The sequence below is a fragment of the Pyrus communis genome, chromosome 7 (assembly GCF_041283825.1).
Source record: "Pyrus communis isolate YQ-2024b chromosome 7, ASM4128382v1, whole genome shotgun sequence".
Lineage (NCBI taxonomy): Eukaryota > Viridiplantae > Streptophyta > Magnoliopsida > Rosales > Rosaceae > Pyrus > Pyrus communis.
The window spans coordinates 5726808-5751596 of record NC_142571.1 but is presented as its reverse complement, the minus strand read 5'-3'; the positions used below and the strand labels follow the sequence as shown (position 1 = coordinate 5751596).

The window sequence follows — 24789 nt, the reverse complement described above, 5'->3', positions numbered from 1 at the left end:
ACATATCCAAGATGATATTCCTTGATGTATGCTTTTCACAGATGATATAGTGTTGATAGATGAAACTCAGGAAGGAGTAAATGCGAAGCTTAACCTTTGGGGGCAAGTATTGGAATCCAAAGGTCTTCGCCTAAGTAGGTCAAAGACAGAATATATGGAGTGCAATTTCAGTGGGAACGGAGGTTCAAACAAGTTAGGGGTGAAGATTGAAGATCAAGTACCAAAGAGCGAACCCCTTCGCTATCTTGCAAAGAACAGAGAAATGGATGGAGACCACAATCATAGAATACAAGGTGGGTGGTTGAAGTGGAAGAGTACATCGGGTATGTTGTGCGACCATCTTATGCCACTAAAGTTCAAGAAAAAATTTATAGGACGACAATAGGGCTAGCAATGCTTTATGGCACAGAATGTTGGGGTGAAACATCAACACGTACACAAAATGAGTGTAGCAGAGATGAGAATGCTTCATTGGATGTGTGGGCACACGAGAGAGGACAAGATTGGGAACAAGGATATCCGAGATAAATTAAGAGTAGTCGAAATTGAAGATAAGATGAGAGAAAATCGGTTAAGGTGATTTAGACATGTGAAACGAAGACCTACAAACACTTCGCTTAGAAGATGTAATTACGAGATAGAGGCTCATGACCAATGGGGTACAGGAAGACCTAGAAAGACTTGGAAAGAGACCTTAACAAAAGACTTGGACTACTTGAATCTAATGGAAGACATGACACAAAACTGAGTGCAGTGGCGTTCTATGATTCATATAACCAACCCCACTTAGTCGGGTAAAGTTTTGTTGTTGTTTTAGTGTATATTATTACCAGCTAGATTAGATACATGATTTTTATTCTTTTCCTTTTCTAAAAGATAACTTATTTATTTATACATATAATTTATAGGTCTCGAAATCCAAATTCTGCAACGTGTCGGGATGAGGATGAGGTTAGGTCCAGGACTCGAAACATTTTCATTGTAACAAAAGAAACAACACTAGATGGCATTGTGCCCTTAAATTTTATTGGGAAACAAGGAAATTGCAAAGCGTTAGTGAACTAAGTTAGCATGGTTCGTTTTCAAGAGGACAAACAAGACATCCTGCAACATAATTTTCTTTGGCCATGCATCAAGGATGATAGGGTTACACGTGATGAGAGGAAGTGCGTGTATTACTTGATGTCAAACACAATACTTGGCCAAACCATCGTGACGGAGAAATTCCAGCTCACTGTTATTTGGCAGTTCCAGAACAAATACCGACGTACAACATCGTAGCGACAGACATGGATACGAGAATAAGAAGAGTAGTCATAAGGGAAGTCGAATTTTCAACGCGTTTGGAGAACGTATTCATAATTGGTTTTACAAGGTATTGTATTCAAATGGCGACGTAAATTTTAAGATTCTGTTTACTATAGAACCCAAACCAAATCAAAATTTGAATTGATTCGTATGCCTTACTGTACAAGGAATTGAGAATCAAATGATACAAAACTGCAGGATACCTTCTTGTGTATTATTGAACTGCTAATCTCTGGAGATGATCCAAGAAGACCTCAAAACTGACATCGTCGGTAAAGATCACATCCCCTCCCGGAAGTGGAGCTTCGTTGTTGTAGGTAGCAGAAGGATTCAACTTTGCCAAAAGAAAACGGGCCTGCGTAATTACATAAAGGAAGGGGGATCAGAGACAATTGTAATGCCACAGCATTTGTACCACAGAAACACAGGATTTTTTTGTTTGACATCTATACTACAAGACAGCACCAGATTACCTGAGAACCATGCTGATCGCAAATCACCAGGCGGGGTACTGGAAATCTTTCCTTGATAATTTGATCTCCATCGTCACGAGGAGCTTGTAACAATTGAGCAAATGCCTGGAAGCATAGATCTGCTTTAGAGGACTTGTAATGCTTTTGAAGTTTTTTAGCATTGAACCTTCCACTTTTATCAGAATTAAAAGCAACAGAACACAATAAAACTGAATCCGGATAACTCGCAAACCATCATTTCATCGATTATAAACGAAAAACAGTCACCCAGCTAAAACTGAAACTAAGATTAACTATATATGGATGCAAGGGCATTAAGAGAAGCCACAGAACCACAAACAAAATTTTGAAGCCAATATAGGATTGGCGCCTATGCAAATATGAGTTACTCATGAGACTCAGTGAGGCAGATTAGTAGGTCCAGTTTTCCAAGATAGCCCAAAAATTTGATCGTCATGGATTTTTCACTTCTTTTAACGCAGAAAAGACACAACAAAATATAGTATTTACTTACACATGAAGTAGTCATATATCAAAGGCAGTTCAAAAAAATTGTTCCAAAGCAAAAGATATGGTAAATTCCACAACTGCATATACCAAACTAAGCCTGAGTACAGATCAGTGCTAATACTTATCGCATATACAGATCAGTCTACTATCTGAAGGCAGGACCAACTCTAACACAAGGGAGTAGCTTTAGTAACAAGTTGCAATGTTTTACTTTCTTTTCATCAAGTATAATACATTATATTAAATTAATCAGGAATCATGCAAAGAAACCAATGCATCTAATGTTTGATCTGCTGGATGTCTAGATGCAGCCCTCATTATATTTCATATCTAAATTTAGTCGTGAAGGCACTTGTTTCAGACTTGAAACATAGATCCAAGGCAAAGACAAGCTGTTCAGATCAACTTCACCTTAACTTGAGGACTGCAAAAGATTACCTGATGTTCTGGCAGGTCCTGATACCCTGCTTTCCGCCATTGTGAAATAGTTGAACCATGAAAAATAACAACAGTAAAGTAGGCGTCTAAAAGCAGAATCCTGTCTGCTGCGATGGCAGCGACGTCAAGAAGTGCTGGTTCTGGGCCTGAATGAAATGAATATGAAATCAACGAAGGCTGAATCATCACAACTGAATTGGTAACATTTTCTCGGTTTAGGATCATTCTGAAGTACGCTGTTTCATCTGGGCTGTTGTTAAAAACCTGCAACACAAGTTCAACTGACGTTAATCACAAGATCTATATACAATAGCATAACAACGATAAGAAAAGTGCTGAAACTAGAAGTAATGTGAAAGACAGAAGTTTATACCTGGACAAATTGAGAACGTCGTAAATGAAACATAAATTGAGGGAAGATTGAAAACCGTGGAGATAAGCTGAAAGAAGAGGGACTGTCCTTTTGGTAATCTCCAAACCGAGAACACATGTGTATCAGTGATTTATCCAACCATCTTATAGGGTCAAACTCTGCCTGGATATTTCATGAAATGACACAAGATTAGTGAAGAGTTCAGTCATATCTTCACAAAAAGCAAGGTTGTATTTGGGCACTGATGCATGTCTCTGTTAATTCCTTTTGCCAGTCACCTTGTCGCACTAGTGTTTGGAGCACAACTATTCAAAAGCTCAATGGAAAAGATTACATAAGGAAAATTATCATCTGATGTATGCGTTCTTTATATTTTCTTAACAGTATACTTTATATGAGAATGATTCTTCATAGAGAGATGTGTAGATAATCCATATAGAGCAATTGATAATCCACCACAATTAGGAATACAAAGTGATTAACTAAAAATTTCATAATTTTTACATCTTCCAGTGCAAGTTTTTGGACTTTATATTGAAACAACACTTTACCATTCAGCTACGACCCTTGAATTTAAAATAAAAATGATCCTGAAATTAACAGTGAAAATGTCTATGGTTCATTCCTGTCTTTTCTCAGAATCAGCACCCCAATTCTCCAAATCTAGACCTTGTTAGAGTGATCATTGCTTTTTTTCATTCACATGTTTATGCACACGTACATGCAGCACAATATACTATAAGCTTTAACTATTAAATTACGCTTTGTGAAACTTAAACATCTATTAATTAATAAATAATAGACAAATGAAAGATTTTCATTTTGAATGCCCTGTGGATTATCTTAAAATTAAAGAAAGTCATTCAAAGAAGAATAGAGTGACAAATTGATGTATTCTTTATAGGACTTGGAACTCCATCTGTAGTTTCAACCTCCCCAGGATTTGATGGCAGACTTGAAAAACAACCTACACGAACTTTATTAAAAAAGGAAATACGTTCTTACAAAAACATTCATCAAAATTCTTCAGCCCTGTAGGAGTTCTAAGAACATATGTCTCGCTGGGTTTTCAGGTCCAGAGAGAAACCCGACAAGAAATGTGTTCTTCAACATTCAAATAAGCTCCTTTACCCATGTCCCATGTTTTCAAATTTTCTTCTTTTTCTAATATTAGTACTTGTGATATTCGGTTTAACCCTTGTTTTGTTTGTCTGGCGTGTGTGTGAGTAGCATATATGAGAGAAAGAGATAAAGGAAGAATCACCATTTACGAAAGATAAAAATCTAATAAGAATTGGAATAAACAAATTTGGGATTCAAGACCTGAGATTGTAAAACCTCATTTGTCATCTAGGATTGGCCTGGCTTGGACAATTCACTAGATTCAATGAATGTTGAACAAAAATATGATACCATCTTGTATATTTGTCCAAGTGAAGGTAAAAGATGGAGAAATCATCAAGAAAACTTATCCCTCCTAATTCCCAAAAAAATGGTAGGACTGAGAGGGACAATGTTTCTTCATAACTTCTCCATCTTCTACCTTCACTTGGACAAAATATGCAAGTCGGCATCCATATTTTTATTCAACATTCATTGAATCTAGTAGATTATCCAAGCCAATCCTAGACAATAAATGAGCCTGAAGTGTATAAAACCATGTAATAATAACAATTACCTCACTTTCCATTTTGAAGGAAACTAGGCGTGCCATGACTACAGCAGCTGCTTCTTGGTCAAACCCAGCAATCAACTCCTATAGTATACAACAGTAGCTTCAGATTGCAATTTAAAAGAAAACAAAAGATACTTGAGGGAAGTAAAACCAAATTCATGAAGCTGAAATAACTAGTATGTAATCTATACAAAATAATACTTCCACTCATAATCATTAAAAAGTCAACAACTGATGCAATGAAACTAAGAAGCTAAAATGTGCAAATGGAGAGAGAGAGAGAGAGAGAGAGAGAGAGAGAGAGAGAGAGAGAGAGCGCAAAATGGCCATCAGTTCAACCCCATAGTCTCTTCCAAATAGAATATGCTCAAACAAAAAAATTGCAAGTGGTTGTGGAGGTTCAGTGAAAGCAAAGTTTATGCTATGTAATCAAAAGCAGGTATCACCTATGAGATACAGGAAGGAATTCTACATGTATAAATATATAGCAAGAAATCAATATCTTGCAATAGTCACTATAAAAAAAATACCTTCATATATCATATACTTATTAATTTGTTAGAGATAGATGTATTAAATTAATAGTTTCTTTGCAACCAAAATAAATGATGCACCATATATTGAGGACATGCTGCACAGAAAAACTTGCCTGAACGCTACCAGGTCCAGCAACCCATCTTCTTGATAGGGTCGTAACACGAAGTCTCATTTGACCACTACTATGTTGATAACTGTAGCCAAATATCTATAATCAGTAAACATATTTCCTTCTATATTAGGCAAAAAACTAATATAACAACTCAAGAGTTTGTGAGCAAGGAGTTCATACTAAGTGAGAAACTGGAAGTAAAATTGATTGCTAGTGGGTTGAACAGTAGCATCTGGGATTTCCTTCTTAACAATTTCAAATATTAGACATAAAGATGTCGCTTTGTCAAGGCCACTCATCTTCCATGCACTAGTGTTCCCCTGACCAACAACCGTGTCTGAGCACAGAGGACCTTTCTGCACAGGGTCACCAGTATAAAGATTTAGGAACATGACCAGCGAAAAAGAGAGATCATTCAAATACTGTTAATTATACCTTCTCAAGCGATGCACAAGGACCAATAATTCCCTGAACTTTGACATCTTTTGAGAAGTTTATCTCAAATATACCACTGCATCAAAATAAAAATAAATCAGAACGCCAGTAAAGATTTGTCACAAGTTTAAACATCTGCTTAACAGATGCAGATATGACGAAAATTATGCAGTGTTATGTCCACTGTAGTTTGGTGTACAATATAAGGCCACTATTTTAAGAAGCAATATATAAAAGCTTACTGGAGTTAATGCAACATTATCAAGCATTTTGTTTTAACTCAAACTAATCCATTTGCTTTTCAGAGCAATTAAAACATTAAACCTTGCCACAAATAAAAGAAAAAACTAAAATGCAAAAGTAAATCTTATATTCCTAGGTTGTTGATCTGAAACTATGCTCAACAACAAAGCAACCACACTAGACCAGAAAGTACCAGACAAAATAGTATCTGTACCACTCTACTGATACATAAGCAGTGCAAATTATTAATAGTAAAACAAACTGCCAGTTTAAGGCAACTGCAAAAAATGTTTTGGGAATATGAAGGCCCCAATTGAAGTTGTAAACAGTCCTAATATGCAGCCCCTGTCCATTTGTATCACCGTGAGCTCTTCTTTCCACATAGCTCAGATATAGTGTTGCTCATATTCTGACCTTTAAACAAATGTTTTAAAAGGCAAAGGCGAAGCCACGGCGTTTCATGGATAGCCCCACCTAGACGAAAGCCTTGAGGTGTGAGGCAGGACCTAAAATTATTAAGGTATAATATTATAATTATCTCCATTGTTATTCGCAAGTGCACAAGTCACAAACAAGTTTAACTCACAAACATACAAAAAAGAAATCGTTCATCCAAATCCTCTTCATCTAAATCAAAGGTAATATCATCTTCTTCACTGACAAGTCTACATTTAAAATTTAAAAAAATAAATAAAAGGCCCAGTCGAACACCTCAAGTGCGCCTCAACCACATCTAGGCGACTTTTAAGCCTATTCCCACTGGGCTGAGGCGTTTTCATCATCACCCTGCCTCCAAAACCACCTAGACGCATCTTTAAGGCATGCTTTTTTAAAACACTGCTTTAAACTAAACCTTTTGTTCTTTCGACTAAAACTCTTTCTTTTCCACAAATGAAATTTACTTACTTCCTATACATGTCAAGAAAGCCAAAGTATAATATAAACAAAAATATTGGCATTCCAAAAGTTACAAGCAAGCGAAAGTTTCTAAATCTACTGGGAAAGGTTCATGATGAAATATGAAAATAAACAGGTGCAATTTCCCACTCTGAGATTGACGAAAGAAACCGTACTTTGATGATAAACCAAGCTCATAATCACCCAACTGAAAAACGCGTCTGAGTGAGTCCTTAAACACCGAATGGCCAAAACTTTCAGCAAGCACAACTAGTCCTCCAGTTCTCTCAACAGCAATTTTAAGTTCTGCGATCCCCACCTGAAAGGGAAAATAGCATGCAAAAGAAACATGAAATAATTTTAAATGAACAAAAACTGCCAACAAATAAGACACCTTGAATTTAATCTGTGGAACCCCAGTGTACAAGCTCAAGAAGCTTAATATATTATTTAACTTCAATTCTTTTGGGATCAGGACTAGTCTCCAACATATAGAATCCTTCCCCTTCATATCAATTAATAATAACATAATACCTACACCCTCCGAAAAGAAAAGGAAAGAAAAAGTAACATAAATAGATTTGTAACAGGCACATTAAATGTCCGAAACCCAAAGATGACTATGGTTAGCAAGGACTAAAAAGAAAAAACATCTAGTAACACTGGTGGTTCTATCTTGTTCCTGAGAAAGGGTAGTTAGCAGATAGACAACTTGGACAAATGAATGTCGCCATCATTCGTAAGTGGTAATGGAGATCCCTATTGGAAAGGATTCTCTTTGGCATAGTGTTCTTAAAAGAAAATAACGACTTTGTGGGACTCTAATATTATGGTTAAAGGGCTGAGTCAAGGACATTGGAAACATATTTCACAGGGTACCTTTCCCTTCTCCATTATCTCTGTGCCATGATGGGGAGTGTAGAAGATTAGTGAGACTGTTGGTAGGGGAGCCTCCTTTGTATGCATCCTATCCGCATCTTTACAGCCTATCTAACTCTCATAACATGTCAATGCAATATGTATGTTTCTTCTCTTTTCCAATAAGTTGGAAATTTCCTTTTCGTAGAAATTTGAAAAACTTTTGAGGTTAGCAAGCTTTAATCTTTACTCTTCTTCTATTAAATTAGTTCATTACAAGTTGTTAAACCATTTCCAATATGTTGGAAATTGAACCGTTGGGGTTTTTTGTGCAATTCTTCTTTTAGAATTGGTATGAATACATATATACAGAAATGTATGGACAGATTCAAGATGAAGGGAAAGAAACAAAGTACTTAGATAATCATTGCCACAAAACAGTAGAGACAACTTAAAAATCACCTGGTCAAGGGCACAAGCAAAAAGATCAAGAACATGTCCTTGGTTAACAAGCTGCTTTGATAGTCCTTCATAGAACTTCACAGCTTTATGGAAGTGTGGAGCAGAATCCTTATCCAGGTCCTTGTGAGAACGAATAGGCTCAGATAAGTTTTTCGACACAATCTACAAAAGATCGCAAGCAGAAAAGTCAGTACAGTGTGATTTACTATAACAAATTAATAATTAAAAAGGTAAAGTAGAATTGCCACCATGCTATCGTAAAAGAAACACCAAGCACTACATGGTTAAACTACATAATAATTACAATCTCAACCAGTTTAATTCAAATTTGGAGGAAAATAATTAAAAATCAATAAACTTCGAAAACAAGGCATATAGAAGAGGCATCCCAAATATAAATATATTGTCAACAGTCTAACTATCACATGGTACTATTAGACCATATCCACGAAAGAAAGGTGAGGGAGAGAGGTGAGCAGTTGGGAAACGGAGGTCAAGGCAGTTCCACTTATAGTCAAGCACAGAACATTCACAGGGCTAACTGCGAAAACGATCAGGACACCTTTAGCACCACTTTCATTGGTCTTGTATGTTGAGCAAAACAGCCAATTACACAAGTCAAAATGCCGTAGAACACACATATTACTGAAAAAATAAAATAAAAAAGCTTTACAAATTTCCATTCAATCCTAAGCATTTGAATGTACGTTGAGCCAAACAACCATTTGCAAAAGCCAAAATGTCAGAACACACGTATTGCCAAAAAGGCATTACAAACCGCCAATGTTCAACTACTAAGCATTTGCCATTTCCCTTTTAGTTTATCTTTCATTCTCTAATGACTTTGCATCAAAGACCCCTTTAAGGAATGCAGTAACAAAAGTAACAACACTAAAGCACCCAAAAGTGGGAAAAGAAGAAAAAGAAAACAACGTGTGTAAAATAATCCCTTCTAATAAATTCTAGTGATGCCAAGTAGCAGGAAAGCTGCCTACGAAGTTCCTTAGGAGGCAACCATAGAAAATAGACCACAACCTTCCAACTACCAACCGGGGATAAAATCTCTACCTTATATGTTTCGGCAGACCTATCAATTCTGGCTAACAGTGATCTTTGCAGCAAAAACATATTACTATCAATCAATGAGACTATATTTAGGTTTCAGTGCCAACAGAAAAATGGCTAAGAATCCTTACAGCACCCTGGCCTTCTGTAGACGGCCCACCAATAAATGCCATGATCCGAGCTCCAGAACCTGGCACGCAAGCTCCCAACAAGCTGGCAGCAACGCTAAGCGCGGTGCTGGTGCACCGGGTGGCCCTCTGATCCGCGGGCACCGGCCAAGGGTCCTTCTGCAACTCCTCCAACACTGAATTAAGCGCAAACTCACAATCTGATGCGGGCAACAAAAACCTGGCAATGCTCTCGGTGCTCAACCCGTCACGGGGGCCCGCAATAACCCCAGTAGCCGGCTTCGGCTTCTTGAGAAAGAAACTCATCTGTTCAAGCAATTGCTCCTTGTTGACGTCCTTGGATCCTTTGAAAATGTAAGTTTTGGGGACACTGGGGAAACCCAATTCGTGGACATGGACGAAGGTCCCGAAAGTGATGAGCCCCACGAGAGAGTGGTCTGGGAGGAGACCGAGAGCCTGAGACAGAGCGGACTTGAGAAATGAGAGCTCCTCCTCGATCATGCAGGTGTCGACGACGAAAATAAAGACCGGAGGCGAGGTGGGTTTTTCGATGGATGAGTCGTACTCGATGGTGGTGTACTGGGGGAAGAGCTCGGCGGGGAGGTTCTCGTCGGAGATGGAGGCGTAGTGGGGAGGGAAGTGGTTGCGGGTGAAGCAGAAAGGGCAGATCCAGATCTTGGCGGCGTAATCGACGGTGGAGAATGGGTTGAGGACGGAGCGGCAGGTGCGGCAGCGAAGGGGGGCGTAGGGGAGGACGGGCATGGAGGGGAATGGCTTGATCGGAGTGTAGATGGCGGAGACTGGGACTACGCTGTTGGTGGACTCTTGCTTCGTGCCTGGGATTACGTTCCATGGCATTCGAACCCCGTCTTGGGATTCCAGGTCCATAAATTCACTCATTGTTTTCTGGACTTCGGGATTTTCAGGGGAGAGTGGAATTCTTGGTTCCTTTTTCTCTGTGTTGACGGAGAGGGAGAGAGAAGAAGAAGAAGTACTCGAGTCTCAGTTTCGCACTTTCTCCCCAAAAAATAATAACTCAATATTAAAATGATTGAAAATGTTATTGGTGAAATATATTTTGGATTCTAAATATACTTTTTGAGTATTTTTTTAATAATTCATTTGCATTTTTTGTACGAATTGATTTCAAAAATTCTTTCAATTTTTTAAAAATACTTGTGAATGAGCCATTAATTTTTCAAGAGTAAATTGTAGTATGGTCATGATGACATCATCCCTCACTTTCAAATGAGCTATTTTTAGTAGGCTAAATAGCTAAAATGATTTCTATGATTTGCATAACTCATCACTTTGGTTCTTGTGATTGAAAATCAATAGAAATAGTCCATAAGAATGTCTTTTTAATAGAAATGGTCTATGAGAATGTCCACCATTCATCATTTTGATCATTCGGTTAAAAACTCTTTGGGCAATTTTCAAAAATTTGTAACTCAATCGTTTCTTAACCAAATTTGACCCATAATATATCGAAATGAAGATAGGAATGTGTTGGAAGCCAATAGTTGCCGGAGATGGCCGGAAAATAACCTCAAAGGTGATTGGTCTACGAGAAAACTAGAAACAGGATAAACTTTAAACGTTCATAACTTCTTCAATACTCAACGAAATCGAGTGATTCAAAAACTAAAATCATACATCTCAACGAGAAAAAGACAATGGTATCTTTCTCGATGGCTAAATCGCCATGGTTTGGCTGGAAAACGGCTCGAAATTGGCTAACGCGAAAATGGTTAGCCACTTTCGAGCCGTTTTTCGATCAAACCACAATGAATTAGCAGTCAAAAAAGGTACCATTATCTTCGTCTCGTCAAGAAGTATGATTTTTTGTTTTTGAATCACTCGATTTCATTAAATACTGAAGAAGTTATGAATGTTTAAAGTTTACCCAGTTTCCAGTTTTCTCGCAAACCAATCACCTTTGAGCTTATTTTCCGGCCATCTCCAGCAACTATTGGGTTCCAACACTTTCCTATCTTCATTTTGATATATTATGGGTCAAATTTGGTTAAGAAATGATTAAGTTGCGAAGTTTTGAAAATTACCCAAAAAGTTTTTAACCGAGTGACTAAAATGATGGATTGGTGAACAATCTCATACACCATTTCTATTGATTTTCAATTTCATGAACCAAGGTGATGAGTTATGTAAATCTTAAAGACCGTTTTGGCTATTTAGCCTTTTTAGTACGATTTACTCATTTTTTTGAAAGCATAAATTTGTGTCTCACTTTTCTATGAGTCGGCCAACTCCATTCAAGTTAAGTTAAGTTATGTTTGGTAACATAAAGGGGTATTTTCGCCATTTTCTATGAAATTATTAATAAATAGAAAAACTAATGAAAATAGCTTGAAAACTTTGAGTTTTAATGGTAAAGACAAAATAAAGAGTAAAGTGAATAATACCAGGATTGACTTTTTAGTGTAAAAATATGGTTTTTCGTTAAGGTAAACAGTACTATCGTTAAAACTCCCTTAATAAATACTTGGGTAAATTACACTTTCATACCTCAGGTTTGTGGTCTATTTCAATTCCTTACAACATCTTCAAAACATTTCACTTTTATATCTTAAGTACTATTTTATTTCAAAATAATACCTCCGTTACATTTGCCATACATTGATCTGTTAAATGTTGACGTGGCTGCCACATATATGTCACGTGGCTGCCAAATGTCTGCCACGTGGCTGCCAAGTGTCTACCACGTGGCAAATAAAAATATTTTTTTTATTTTTTTTAAAAAAAACCTGAATTTTCTCAAAAAAAAAGAAAAAAAATTGAAAAAAAAAAGAGGGTAAATTACGCTTTCATACCTCAGGTTTGGGGTCTATTTCAGTTTCATACAACATCTTCAAAACATTTCACTTTCATACCTTAAGTACTGTTTTATTTCAAAATAATACATCTGTTACATTTTCCATCTATTGATCTGTTAAATGCTAACTTGGCTGCCACATATATGTCATGTGGTTGCCAAATGTCTGCCACGTAGCAAATAAAATAATTTTTTTAAAAAAAACCTAAATTTTCTCAAAAAAAACAAAAAAAAATTAAAAAAACAAAAATGAAACCCACTATCGCTTCCCCACCCCCCCCCCCCCCAGCGACCCACATCCCTATCCCTAATCCAAAACCCAAAAAACCTGCTGCAGCAGCAACAAAAAGAAGAAGAAGAAGAAGAGGGAGGAAGAAGAAGAAGAAAAATAAAAACCTCCCTCCCCCCCCCCCCACCCGGGCGCCGTGCGACCTTCCCCCTTCCCCGCCCCCTAGGTCAGGATCTCGTGATTTTCAGTATGGGTGAGTTTTGAAAATACTTTGAGTTTGAGATGATTTTTGAACTGGTTTTGTGGTAGATCCACCTAATCTCGAGTGGAATTTTTGTGGGTGATAGGGAATTTTTGGAGGGAGTGATGGGGGATGGGAGAAAGGGGTGCCTCGGGTGGGACGAGCTGGGGCTTTATTTATTTATTTATTTTCCTCCCTCCTCTTCTTCTCTTGTAGGTTTTTGGATTCTAGGTTAAGGTCGTTTTTTTTTGGGGGGGGGGGTGGGGAAGGCACTGGTTTCAGTTTTTTTTTCTTTTTTTGAGAAAATTCAGGTTTTTTAAAAAAAATTAAAAAAAAAATTTTATTTGCCACGTGGCAGATATTTGACAGCCACGTGACATATATGTGGCAGACACGTCAGCATTTATCAGATTAATAGATGGAAAATGTAATGGATGTATTATTTTGAAATAAAATAGTACTTAAGGTATGAAAGTGAAATGTTTTGAAGATGTTGTAAGGAATTGAAATAGACCCTAAACCTGAGGTATGAAAGTGTAATTTACCCTTTCTTTTTTTTTTTTTTCAATTTTTTTCTTTTTTTTTTCAATTTTTTTCTTTTTTTTTGAGAAAATTCAGGTTTTTTAAAAAAATTAAAAAATTATTTTATTTGCCACGTGACCGACATTTGGCAGCCACGTGACATATATATGGTAGCCATGTCAGCATTTAATAGATCAATGGATGAAAATGTAACGGAGGTATTATTTTGAAATAAAATAGTACTTAATGTATGAAAGTGAAATGTTTTGAAGATGTTGTAAGGAATTAAAATAGACTCTAAACCTGAGCTATGAAAGTGTAATTTACCCTAAATACTTATAATCAAGAGACAAATATTTTGATAAGTTTTTATCACAAATCATTATTTGGTCTCTTAATTTAAAATTTGATCAATGTTGACCCTAAAATTAACTACCGCACATTAATTTGGTCCTTGTCGTCCCAAATTCGTCAAAGTTTCTAGTAATTTATTAACATGACACGTAAAAGGCCCACACAATCAATGATTAAACACCATGTATCAATATAAAAAAAAATTAAAATGCAATTAGAAACCAAACAAAATAATTTTAGAAATAAAGAAAACACAAAAAACAAGGGAGTTTTAACGAAAAACCCACGGTACTGTTCACTTTAACGAACAACCACATTTTACACTAAAAAATCAATTCTGTTACTATTCATTTTACCCTTTATTTTGTCCTTATCATTAAAACTCAAAGTTTTCAAGTTATTTTCATTAGTTTTCCTAAAAAACAATGATTTGGCTATTGCTCAGGTCTGTGCGTTGGACCTATGAAGAAAATAATGGGGTAATGCTGCAGCTGCAGCTGCAGCGGATGAGGTTTCATTTCTCTCTTTCAATTTCGTAGTGTTTTCTATTTCATCCCATTGTTGTTCGGAGCCCTGATCGCTTCGATGACTTTCTGCAAAAATGGCAATTCAGATACGACTTGCGGGATTTGAACTTTCGGGGGTTAGGGTTTGCGAATTTTCCAAATCACAGATTTGTATCAATTGGGTTTTCGATAGATTACACAAACAGAATACTTCACAGAGTCTAAATGTAATGACCAAATTCATGTGCAACACCAAATTTAAGAGATGACATTAATTGATTTTCAAATAGCTATAACATTGTCGTTTTGTTATATCATTTTGTCGAGTAATATAACATTCTGAGTTTGCTATAAGCTCTGAACAACCATGCCAAAATGCATGATCCTACGCAGCCAAATCACTGAGACATACAATTGTTGCTTTCTATCACAAATTCCGCAAACATTTTTTCCATTGAAATCGAAGATAGTTTCACAAAAGATTATCGTAACATTTCGACTGTCTAACATTCAAGTGAATGTGTGGTTAAAAAAGTTTCGATAAGATCGATATTTCCAAGAAAATATCCAAAAAATTAAAGAAAGATATAAAAACGAGGGATGAAGTCTAAGCTTCACCTTATATCGAAGAAACTGTTCAGGTTAGGATAAATGGACAAATTTTATCAATATTTCTAACACATTTATTAAATATCATATAAACTCTTATATTTCATTCAAACTAATGTTTAAAAATTCCTAAAATTTCATTTTAAAATTTCTATTATTTCCGCCAAAACAATTAATTATCGATATCGATATCGATATTCAATATTTCTTTCCGTATTGCCACAAATTCACAAAACATCACTTAACATTCATTCATGCGAGTCAATGTCGATACAAAAATTCACAGAATAAAAACAACATAAAAAAAAAAAAAAAGGAACCAAACTAGCTCTTGGGAATGTTCTTGCCTACAATTTTAGCAGGAGCAATGCGGAGAAGGTTTCCGGGCTTACCGGGCAGGGCGCCTTTGATCATCACAACATTGAGCTCCTTATCGATCTTCACAATCTTCAGCTTCCTGATCTTGGTCTTGGTCCCTCCCATTCTCCCCGGCATCTTCTTCCCCTTGTACACCCTTCCAGGCGTCGTTCCGGCACCGATTGAACCCAGAGCTCTGTGGCTCTTGGATCCGTGGGTCATCAGCCCCCGCTTGAAATTGTGCCGCTTGATTCCTCCCTGAAACCCCTTTCCGATTGTGGTTCCGGAGACGTCGACGATGTCACCCTCTTTGAAAAGCTCGTCGAAGGAGAGCTTCTGGTTCGGCTCGAATCCTTCGACGTCTTGCAGCCGGAACTCCTGGAGGTGGCGGAGGGGGATCGAGCCGGCTTTCTGGAGGTGGCCCATTTCGGGCTTCGTCAGCTTCCGGTCACGGACCCGCCGGTAGCCGATTTGGACGGCGTCGTAGCCGTCGGTGGCCTGGGTTTTTACCTGGGTGACGATGTTGCCCTCCTTGAAACCCACGACGGTAACCGGGACGACTTTGCCGGTGGGCTCGAAGAAGCTCATCATGCCGAGCTTCGTGGCCATTACTCCGATGCCGGCCTCCATGCTCATGGTGACTCCCGTCGGTCGCTTTTTGTGGGATTTTGCGACCGCGATTTGGAGTGGCGGGGTGAGAAATGCGGAGGATTTGGAGGAGAAGGAGACATTGGGGAGGAGAGCGGAGGAAGAAGAAGGTGAAGAAATGGAAAGGATTGACATGGCTGTCTGGTTTTTGGGTTGAGAGAGAGGAAGAGGACTGCAGGGCGGGTGGCCTTGTTTCTTATCTACTATACTGTACTGATATGTGGGACCACCCAAACTACAGTAGGGCTGAAAAATAAAAATTTAGTAGAAGGGGATGGAAAGGATCCCTCCAGATTCCTTCCGCCTAATTCATCCAATTAAGAAATTCGTGTTATTGAAATTTGATCAAACGACTACAAATAAAGATCCACTTTAAAAGTTATAATAACTTCAATCATTGAATGAAATTTCAACGACACAGATTTTCTGATTTAGTAGATTAAGATGAAGAAAGGGGATGGGTTTAAATCACTTTTACTTTTACCTCAAATCATATTTTGTTATATATGGAGAGGAAAATAACATAAAACGAATTTATTGTCATGTGATGAGTTCAATACAATGTTATATAGAGAAAAACTCACGTATGACATTATAACTTGACCTAGATGTCACGATGACCATGAATCATTTCCTGAATGTTGACACTTGCGTAGCTCACTCTATAACTTTTGCCAACTATCCAAACCGTTTATAATTTAATTCAAAATGAATAACCATTACAAAAAATTAAACAAATTCAAAATCATTTAAACATCCAATTGTAACGAAAGATATAGGCGAAAAACTAGGATTTAAGCCCATGTGGTGATATCTTTTAGGATTTAAGCCCAAACTTAAAATTTTTATCAACTCTCCATTAATTATTAACACGAGAACCACATATTAGGCTAAAACGAAACTCTGTTAATTGTAAACATATAAGGCTAACTTTATTTTTGAATCTCACATATGAGCTTTTATGTGCTAAAAATTAACAGAGTTAACAAAAAATTTCAATTTTGGATTTAAATCTTAACAGATTTCACCACATAAGCTTAAATCCTAGTATTTTTACCACATAGATTATCTTCCAACTACCCTGTTACCTAATAATCCAATTAAGCCTAACTATTTTCTTGATGCATTCATTGGGTCTAATCAGATAGGGTACAGAGAAAAGATTCTTTTGTTAATTTGGGTCACTACGCAAAATGTTGGTGGATTCTACACAGTGAAAAAGGTAATAAAGGAAAACTGCGTCACGCATGTCATATCATATGGTCAGGAACAAATAACGTGTGACGATTATACTAAAAAATTATCCTAAAACTGGAAGGTAACTAGCATTTACCTTCATAGAAGAAACTTCGAATGAGAACCACTTGATACACCAATTCCGTTACAGAGATTTAAGCTCCTTACGACGCACTTCAGAGCTAAAATCAGATTACAGCTGAAAAAATCAATCAGTAAACTAACCGAATGGAACTATTCTACAACCTTTTGCTGTGATAATACCTCTTCCAATAAAAAATTTAACACGAAGCTTATTTGGTTATGCAGACCTCTCTAATTCTCGGCCAAAATAAATACTGCACCGGCGAAGAGCTCCTCCGTATCTCTGTTTCTCAAAACAAATAATGGAATATCTAACGGAATCTGTAGCAGTGTCAAAGCATGCTGCTAGCTACAAGGACTCCAGAGGTAAATGTTCGGCAGGTTAACTCACATTTTCACTAACATTTTCTGAGCAACGCATCTCCTTGTCAAATGTCTGAAGGGTCATTGATGTCCTGGGCAGTGTAACAGAATACTTTAGCAGATGAAAGTGGAAAATCTTAGAGGACCGATAAACAAAGAATAGATAAATAAAAGTGACTTACCTTATTCTCTATTACCAGTCCGTCAGGAATTTCCAATTTCACCCCGGGTTTTGCAATAATAGTTACTTTCCCCTTGACAAGTAAATCAACCATAAGAAAAGAAATGAGATATTGCTGGTGTTGAATCGACAAATAAACAGCGAGAAACAGTGGAAAGATTGATGGCAATATGCTCTTCAAGAAAATTAATTTTATATGAATGGATAAATGAATGAATGAACTTGAATGAATATGAGTCCAATGCATGGTACATCTGTTCTGCTCTGATATCAATGCCCGAGTCATGCGTATAATCATAGATACCGCCAGAACTAGCAATTTGTTTTCCAGTAAGATTCTGAGGTCTTTTACCACCGATATCACAAAGTAAATAAAATAAACTCCATAAAGCTAATAGGTTACAATTCAGAATATGCTTGGGCACAAAGTTCATACAAATTCCGGGAGAACATAAACAATACCTTGAGAGTTATACCAGCTCCAAACCACACATCACCAGTCACCTTCAAGCTATCCAGGTCAATAATATCGGGTATAAACTTAAATCGACTTAGGAGGTCACTGACCTGAAGGAGATAAAATAAATAAAGCTATTAAAGACAAATAGCAACAGATAAAGGAATGGAAATTGCCATGATGAAACAGATCTTTACCTTTTCAAATTCTGGTCCTAATTCAATAAGAGGATCTTTGGGATTAGTTCTAGCTATATTCCGAACTAGACCTCCTTCATCGCAGATGTAGATATCTGACTGTAGAAGTACATAAATGAGATATAACAAAAACTAAAAATTTAAAGCTCTACAGAGAGGAATATTTCACTTGTTAATATTGAACGTATGGGTTAGAGAAGTGCTAACATCACCTTTAAAAGAAGTAGGTCTGATGTTTTATTGATTGAAAGAGATCGAGAATGGGGGACATTGATACCAATAGCACGATCAAAGAACTGGTACAGACATAAAAGTTACATTACATAAAAACATTGAAACTAACCATTGAAAGAAATGACAAGTATTGATCATTGGACAAAAAATACCCGTATTGCTGAGCCAGCTGCTGTTTCTTGCAGAGGAATTTCATCACTATCTGTTCCCTGTTAAAAGGGAACACTATTTTTAGTAATTACTAGTTAATATAGGGAAGTTCTACAGATTATGGGGTATGGTACCTTCGAAACAGGGATATCTTCTATCTTTAGTGCATCTGTATCTAAAAGCCTTTTAACGGCTTTCAAATTGACCCACCTGTACAAAATAGCATAAATGTGAAATTAAACATATTATTCAGTTGCAGAAGCAATGTAAAAGACTTACTATTTCAACTTACAAGCTGCCAGTATCAACAAGTTTGAATTTGTCCATTGACTTGGATGCATCAACAAGCACATAACACATAAGAGTCATTTAACAGAAATGATACTAAAATCAAGTTAATCATTAAAACACATCAAGTATAATCAGCACAAAATAGAATTTCAAACCGAGAAAGTGAGATATAAAACAAAACATAACCAAATGAAAAGACCAAAAAGAAAAGGAATAAGTCACAACTTACATGTTTGACAAAACTCTGAGCTATTTCCGCAAGCTGCATTATATTATGGGAAGAAATATTAATTACCTATTATTTAACATATTAAGAAAAAAATAAAATGGGGAGGGATCCAAGACACCACATATTAGACACAAGTTTAGACAAAACTATTATGCCATTGGATTAGCCCATTATGAACGGATGAGATTGAATTTGACATGCCAAGTTTAATTGATATTTTTTAAATAAATAAACTTTGAAATAATAAATCTGAAACATTTTATTTTATTTTATTTTTCTCTCGTTCCTTGAAAATCGAAGAGATCAAATTTAACCCTCCTCCTCCTCTTCACGCAGAAACCCTAAGCTATTGGTTTCTGTTGGTCTCCTTCTCCTAGATTTGGGCTACCATTCTAAATTGTAATGGAAGTGTGTCTGATTGTTGTTGACATTGACCATATGAGTTACTTATACAATTGACTGAGTTCAATCATAGACTGTTCAAAAACTAATCCATATACTGATGATGACGAAATTGAAGGCTGAAAACTTGTGTCTGAAATGTGGTGTCATGGATCCTTCCCCCAAATAAAATCTATCCATCAATAGTTAACAAAAACAAAGCCAAGTTAACAAAAACAAGTTTACTTCAGCAAAACAGAGCATTTTGGATTAGGAACAAAACTAGATTTAAAAGTTCACTTCTAGAAATTATATAGTAAATTATTCTCTCGGTGAACATGGGTATAAAAACACCCCAGAAAACAACAATCAATTTCTCTCAGCAATAAAACGAGCCTAACAGATCCTCCATAACACAGCAGATCAACCCAATTAGGACTCAGGAGGGTTCTCAAAATAACAATAGCCCAAATCCATGTTGCAGCTCCAATTAGCAAGGTTGATGCTAACCAAATTTATTGTCTCGCAAAAGAGTGTATAGTATTTTAGGATTATGAACATATTTGGATTTTGAGTCATTGACAAATGACAACTCATCTTACCTGAAGTTAGTTTGGGTCAGATAATTACGTTCATCACCAATATGTTGTTAAAACCATCAGCAGCCAGTTGTATGCGAATTTACACAATAAGCATATCCAAATGTATAGCTCGGTTCTTTTGGTCAAAAATAACACTTCAAAATTATTTCCTATCCAGAGAAAAGGAAGAAAAAGGTATATCCTCCAACCTAACTCCCTACACACTGGATGGATCATAGCACAAATGGATGGAAGGTTTCCGCCATGAAAATAACTTTTCAGTAGTTTAATCTAGAACCCCAGATTATGGTCAATTACGGCACAACGTGCAGCTTTATGAACAGGTTTCCAAATCTATCTAAGCAGTTTCTTCCTTTTCAAGGCTTCCCCTAAACTTGAATCTGACTCCTACAACCAACTTAAATGAAAATAGGACCTATACAAGATGTGGAGTCATTAAAGAATTTCAAGTTTAACCTATCACTCAAAAGTTCAAATATTTATAAATTGCATCACAAGATTATAAGAAGTGAAAAACTAACCACCCTTGAAAATACTACCATTGAGCAGTCCAATCACAATTTTACTGGATTGAAGATAAGAGGAAAGTCATATAGAACCATTTAAACAACTTACCTCAAACTTCTGTAGGCGTGAACCAATGTTGTTAAAATCTGAATCATAAAAGGTAGGTGTGACCTGTTGGAAGGGTAAAATCGGAATTACAATATTTACCACAGAAAATGGAAAAATAAACCAAAGAAAAAGGAAGGGTTAATTGTTACCTCCATACAATATTCAATTTTGTTTTCAATCAAATGGTTTAAAATTTCTACACATCCACTTAAGGGACACAAGGATCTAAGATTGGGCCCAAAAAAGAACAAAAGCACAAAATAAATGAAAGTATCAAAGAGGACTACACTAATAAAAGAAAAAAACGGCAACAAGGATACTTGGGTCAATTGTAGCAGCCACGTTGGCTGAGTTAACCAGAAGGATATACTCCTTACCCTGAAAAGGAAAGCTGAAGAAGTTTAGTCAAGTTTACCTTTAGATACCACCTCTCGCCGGGTACTTCTTTATGGATTGATTCAAATTGATGTTTCTCAGAAGTTCAGATGAAAATGTAAATAAATAAAGAAAAACATGGAGAGTATCACCACTGCTGCATTACTATACAAACCTGTGATAGTAGGACATCAAGAGTTCCACTTTTCACAAGGGAAAGGAACAATGCTCCATGACCAGAAGGATATCTTCACATATACACAAAAGTAGTATAACTGATATAAATATATTAACTGTCAAAAGAAATCAATTGATGATTATATGGGCATGAGATATGCATTGGATGGTATACTTAGATATTACAGTTGTCTATATTGATAGATCCCTAGACAGTGCACATAATGAAGATGAAAAGAGAAGTAGACAAACAAAAAAATTCCCATCCTCGCACAGGACAAGACATAGCTAATTACTAGGAGCCAATAACACTTAATCTATTCTGAAAATGTAAATCTATTCTGAAAATGTGTTGTCTGCTATCAAAATCGAAAGATTTTGTATATATTAGTTAAAAAAATTAATAATGTCGAAAAGGCATAAGAAAGATGACATACAGTTCATCTTCACCACCCTGTTCTACTCCATGTGACTTGAGCTGTGGTTGTTGGGTCTGTATAAATTCGAAGATATACATTCACAAGTAATTCCCAATCCAAGCTTCCAATAACCCAAAAAAGGGAAAGAAAAAAAGAACATAAACTACTATTAAAAAATAATACAAGTTGGAGCTAAAAACCTGCTTAAGAGAATGAATATCAATGTTTGAATTGGAATATTTCTCCACGACCTACATTACACAAGCTGATATAAGCAAAAAACCATAGGATCCAAAAGTATGAACATACAGGGAAATGCAAAGGAAATTCACCTCGACGGTATCTTCGTGTGTCGTTGGTGTGTTCATCAGGAGCAAAGGAACACTGCATCTGTACTTAGAACGGAGAAACTGAAAGAAATTGGAGCGGTGGTGTTATGGTATCTGAAGTGCAGATCACAGAATATATTATGCAATTTTGAAAGCAACACAAATACAGATAGAAAGTGGTTCAAACTGACCTCAATTTGCTTAACAATTAAGCCTAAAGATGTCAACCCATCACGGATTTCAATAGCGGACCTGCATTAAAAATAAATTTAAAATAAATATAATTACAGTAAATTTGCTACAAAACCAACCAAGAACAAAAATTAGAAAAATACTGGCACAAACCAAGTACACTAAGTTAGCCCAAGAATCCAATAAGTGAGAAAAGAAAAAAGTCCAAGTAATTGAGTATGAGCGCATACTTGGGGCCATGGAATCCCAAGCTTGCGCCCGAAGCTCCATTGAACTTGAGCACTACAAGCTTGTCTAAGAGCTCCTCAGTTTCTTCAACACCTGCGCTCTCACACGCGCACGAAAAGAAATTCCTCTAACAATTGATTACTTTTGGTGAAATTGATTAAAGAAAACGAAATGTATATCCATGTTACCAGGAGAAATGGGTAACAAGTTGTAAGGAAGCACAAGCAACTCAGCCTTGTTGGTACTCTTACTCTCCTCTGTACTCTCCACTTGCTCCCTTCAACATAAAACACACAATCAAATTTCACCACAAAGTTTCAGTAGAGAGCAACTCAATAAACACAAACAACGCGAGACGCACCTCGTTTCCTCCTCTACTGCAACAGCACCATTCCTCTTCTGCTGAAGCAGAAAAGTCTTGGTAATCAAATTGCACACCAAGTACACGAACTGAACCGACTCGTTGGCCGGAATTGGATACGTGATCTTCTTATAGTACTCCAATGGCATTGCCGAATCAACAAGCGAAACAATTGGAATCTGCAACCTATCGGCCTCCAGAATCACCGAAGATTTACGATCCGTGTCAAAAACCACAAGGCAATCGGGCGGCTGGGTGGGGCCGAAGCATATCTTCTTATGGCGGGACCGGAACTTCTTGGGACTGTGGCTGTTGGTGAGGAAGCCGCCGGTGCGCCAGAGCATGTTCATGGAGGGGCTGTAGCACCCAATCTTCTTGGTCATCTGCTCGATGATTTCGTCCCAGAGGGAGTTGGTGTTGACGAACATGAAGCGGGCCTTCTGCTGGGCGAGGGCAGCGATGAACTCGGCGGCGCTGCGGAGGCAGATGAGGGTGCGGTCCGAGTCGATGATGGCCATGCCATTGCGGGTTCCGTAGGTGAACTGCTTGAAGTGGTGGGCGGCGACACGGCGGCCCAAATGGGCGTTGGTGCTGAGAAGCTTCTGTATGACAATGGAGTGGAGAGTCATGGCGTTTGTTAGGGTTTACCTGTGTTTTTCCGTCGGAAAAATGGTGAAACAAAAGCATTGAAAATTTGGAGGGGGGGAGAATTGGATCGGGTTGATCGGGTGACTCGTGATCCATGGGCCGTGGGGTTTATTTTTCGATATTTGCCTCCAAATTCTTTGTTAATTTTCCACTTTAGTCCTTGTCAGTATCTAGTTAGTCTGTATTTTTATATCCAATGTCGGATGGTTATCCTATTAAATATGTGTAAGTATTGTAGTCAATTCCTTAACTTTATTTTTGGATAAAGAAATTTAAAATTACTAAGAATTTCAAAATGACTAGATTTTATTTTTTAGAATTTGTGAATTTTCTTATTTAGTTAACTTAAAAGAACAATAAAATTGAATACGGAATTTGTTATTTTTAAACTTTCAATCATACAAATTGGGAAATGACATCTATTTACATGAAATTTAAACTTAGAAATTGGAGGTCCCGGATTCCAAGTTTTTTTTTTCACGCGGAAATTCTAAATTTTCTATGTTTATGAATCCAAACAAGGGAATTGGTGCATGTCAACCTATAAATTCTAACTTTTATCCAAATTCCAAGTTTATTTCCCACGTCCAAACATAGCATAAATGAAGTCAACAATTATCATTACTATTTTTATAATCCAGCTTAGGTTACTCCAAGAGATTTTTGGGAAGTTGGTGGCAATGACGATCAAGGTTGTAGCGGTGATAACTGTAAACCGATTGAGCTAAATTGAGTATCATTTTGTGCTTGAAGTGGTAGCACCATCTTCTGCCATTTCTTTGGCTGAGATGTCTTTCAATACTCTTCTCCCATTCTCATGTTCCAACAGTCTTTTGATCGGTGATTAGATTGCTACCACATGATCTTTCTCTTGTTAGATGTACCTAATATGGAGATTTGAGACTTGGAATGAGGAAGGGTCTGTCCCGCTCCTCCTGAGTCATGGACTCGCCATGCTTCAAAAGCTTTGGGATCATCACCTAAGTAGAGCGGCCGTTCTTATCAGCTCACGTGTATCGAAATACTCCCACATATGCAGTAGCGGAGAAAATGTGGGGTCATTGGGATCACAAGAACTCCATTAACACCAATTGTCTCCCTTTAGTTATCATGCTTGACCCTAAAGAAGTCTAGAAAAGAGAAGGATATTGAAGGCCACGTTCTTTTAGTATGCTTTTGTAGATAGTTAAGGGTAATGCACTACATATTATAGATTTGTATCAAGAG

At 37.0% G+C, this 24789-nt stretch overlaps 3 protein-coding genes across 5 annotated transcripts; all 3 read right to left on the bottom strand.

Annotated features, from left to right (window-relative positions):
* Positions 1–1294: 1294 nt before the first annotated feature.
* On the bottom strand, positions 1295–10579 carry LOC137735090 (protein transport protein SEC23 C). The gene is made up of 11 exons (XM_068474463.2): positions 9518–10579; positions 8322–8483; positions 7178–7320; positions 5862–5937; positions 5607–5782; positions 5427–5508; positions 4781–4858; positions 3103–3264; positions 2730–2993; positions 1782–1886; positions 1295–1663 (listed from the first exon to the last, which is right to left on the bottom strand). Exons 1-11 carry the CDS (start codon positions 10412–10414, stop codon positions 1523–1525), a joined length of 2286 nt encoding a protein of 761 aa, XP_068330564.2. The 5' UTR covers positions 10415–10579; the 3' UTR covers positions 1295–1522.
* A 4455-nt stretch (positions 10580–15034) lies between these two features.
* On the bottom strand, positions 15035–16081 carry LOC137735098 (large ribosomal subunit protein uL3c). Its single transcript, XM_068474475.2, has one exon. The coding sequence runs from the start codon at positions 15946–15948 to the stop codon at positions 15133–15135; it is 816 nt and encodes a 271-aa protein (XP_068330576.2). The 5' UTR covers positions 15949–16081; the 3' UTR covers positions 15035–15132.
* A 958-nt stretch (positions 16082–17039) lies between these two features.
* Positions 17040–23630, bottom strand: LOC137733992 (UTP--glucose-1-phosphate uridylyltransferase-like). 3 transcript variants are annotated; one of them, XM_068473218.2, is made up of 21 exons: positions 22915–23627; positions 22742–22830; positions 22556–22646; positions 22325–22385; positions 22137–22214; positions 22005–22055; positions 21823–21878; positions 21384–21456; positions 21154–21211; positions 20983–21029; positions 20834–20896; positions 19236–19268; positions 19008–19045; positions 18850–18925; positions 18718–18774; positions 18544–18627; positions 18332–18430; positions 18140–18244; positions 17679–17750; positions 17525–17588; positions 17040–17416 (listed from the first exon to the last, which is right to left on the bottom strand). In XM_068473218.2, the coding sequence occupies exons 1-20, from the start codon at positions 23541–23543 to the stop codon at positions 17562–17564; spliced, it is 1887 nt and encodes a 628-aa protein (XP_068329319.2). In that variant the 5' UTR covers positions 23544–23627; the 3' UTR covers positions 17040–17416; positions 17525–17561. The 3 variants fall into 3 exon arrangements, 1 of the variants encoding a protein (XP_068329319.2); XR_015964607.1 differs by having other exon boundaries at positions 17243–17416; positions 18332–18426; positions 22915–23630; XR_015964606.1 differs by having other exon boundaries at positions 17040–17588; positions 18332–18426; positions 22915–23630.
* Positions 23631–24789: the final 1159 nt, after the last annotated feature.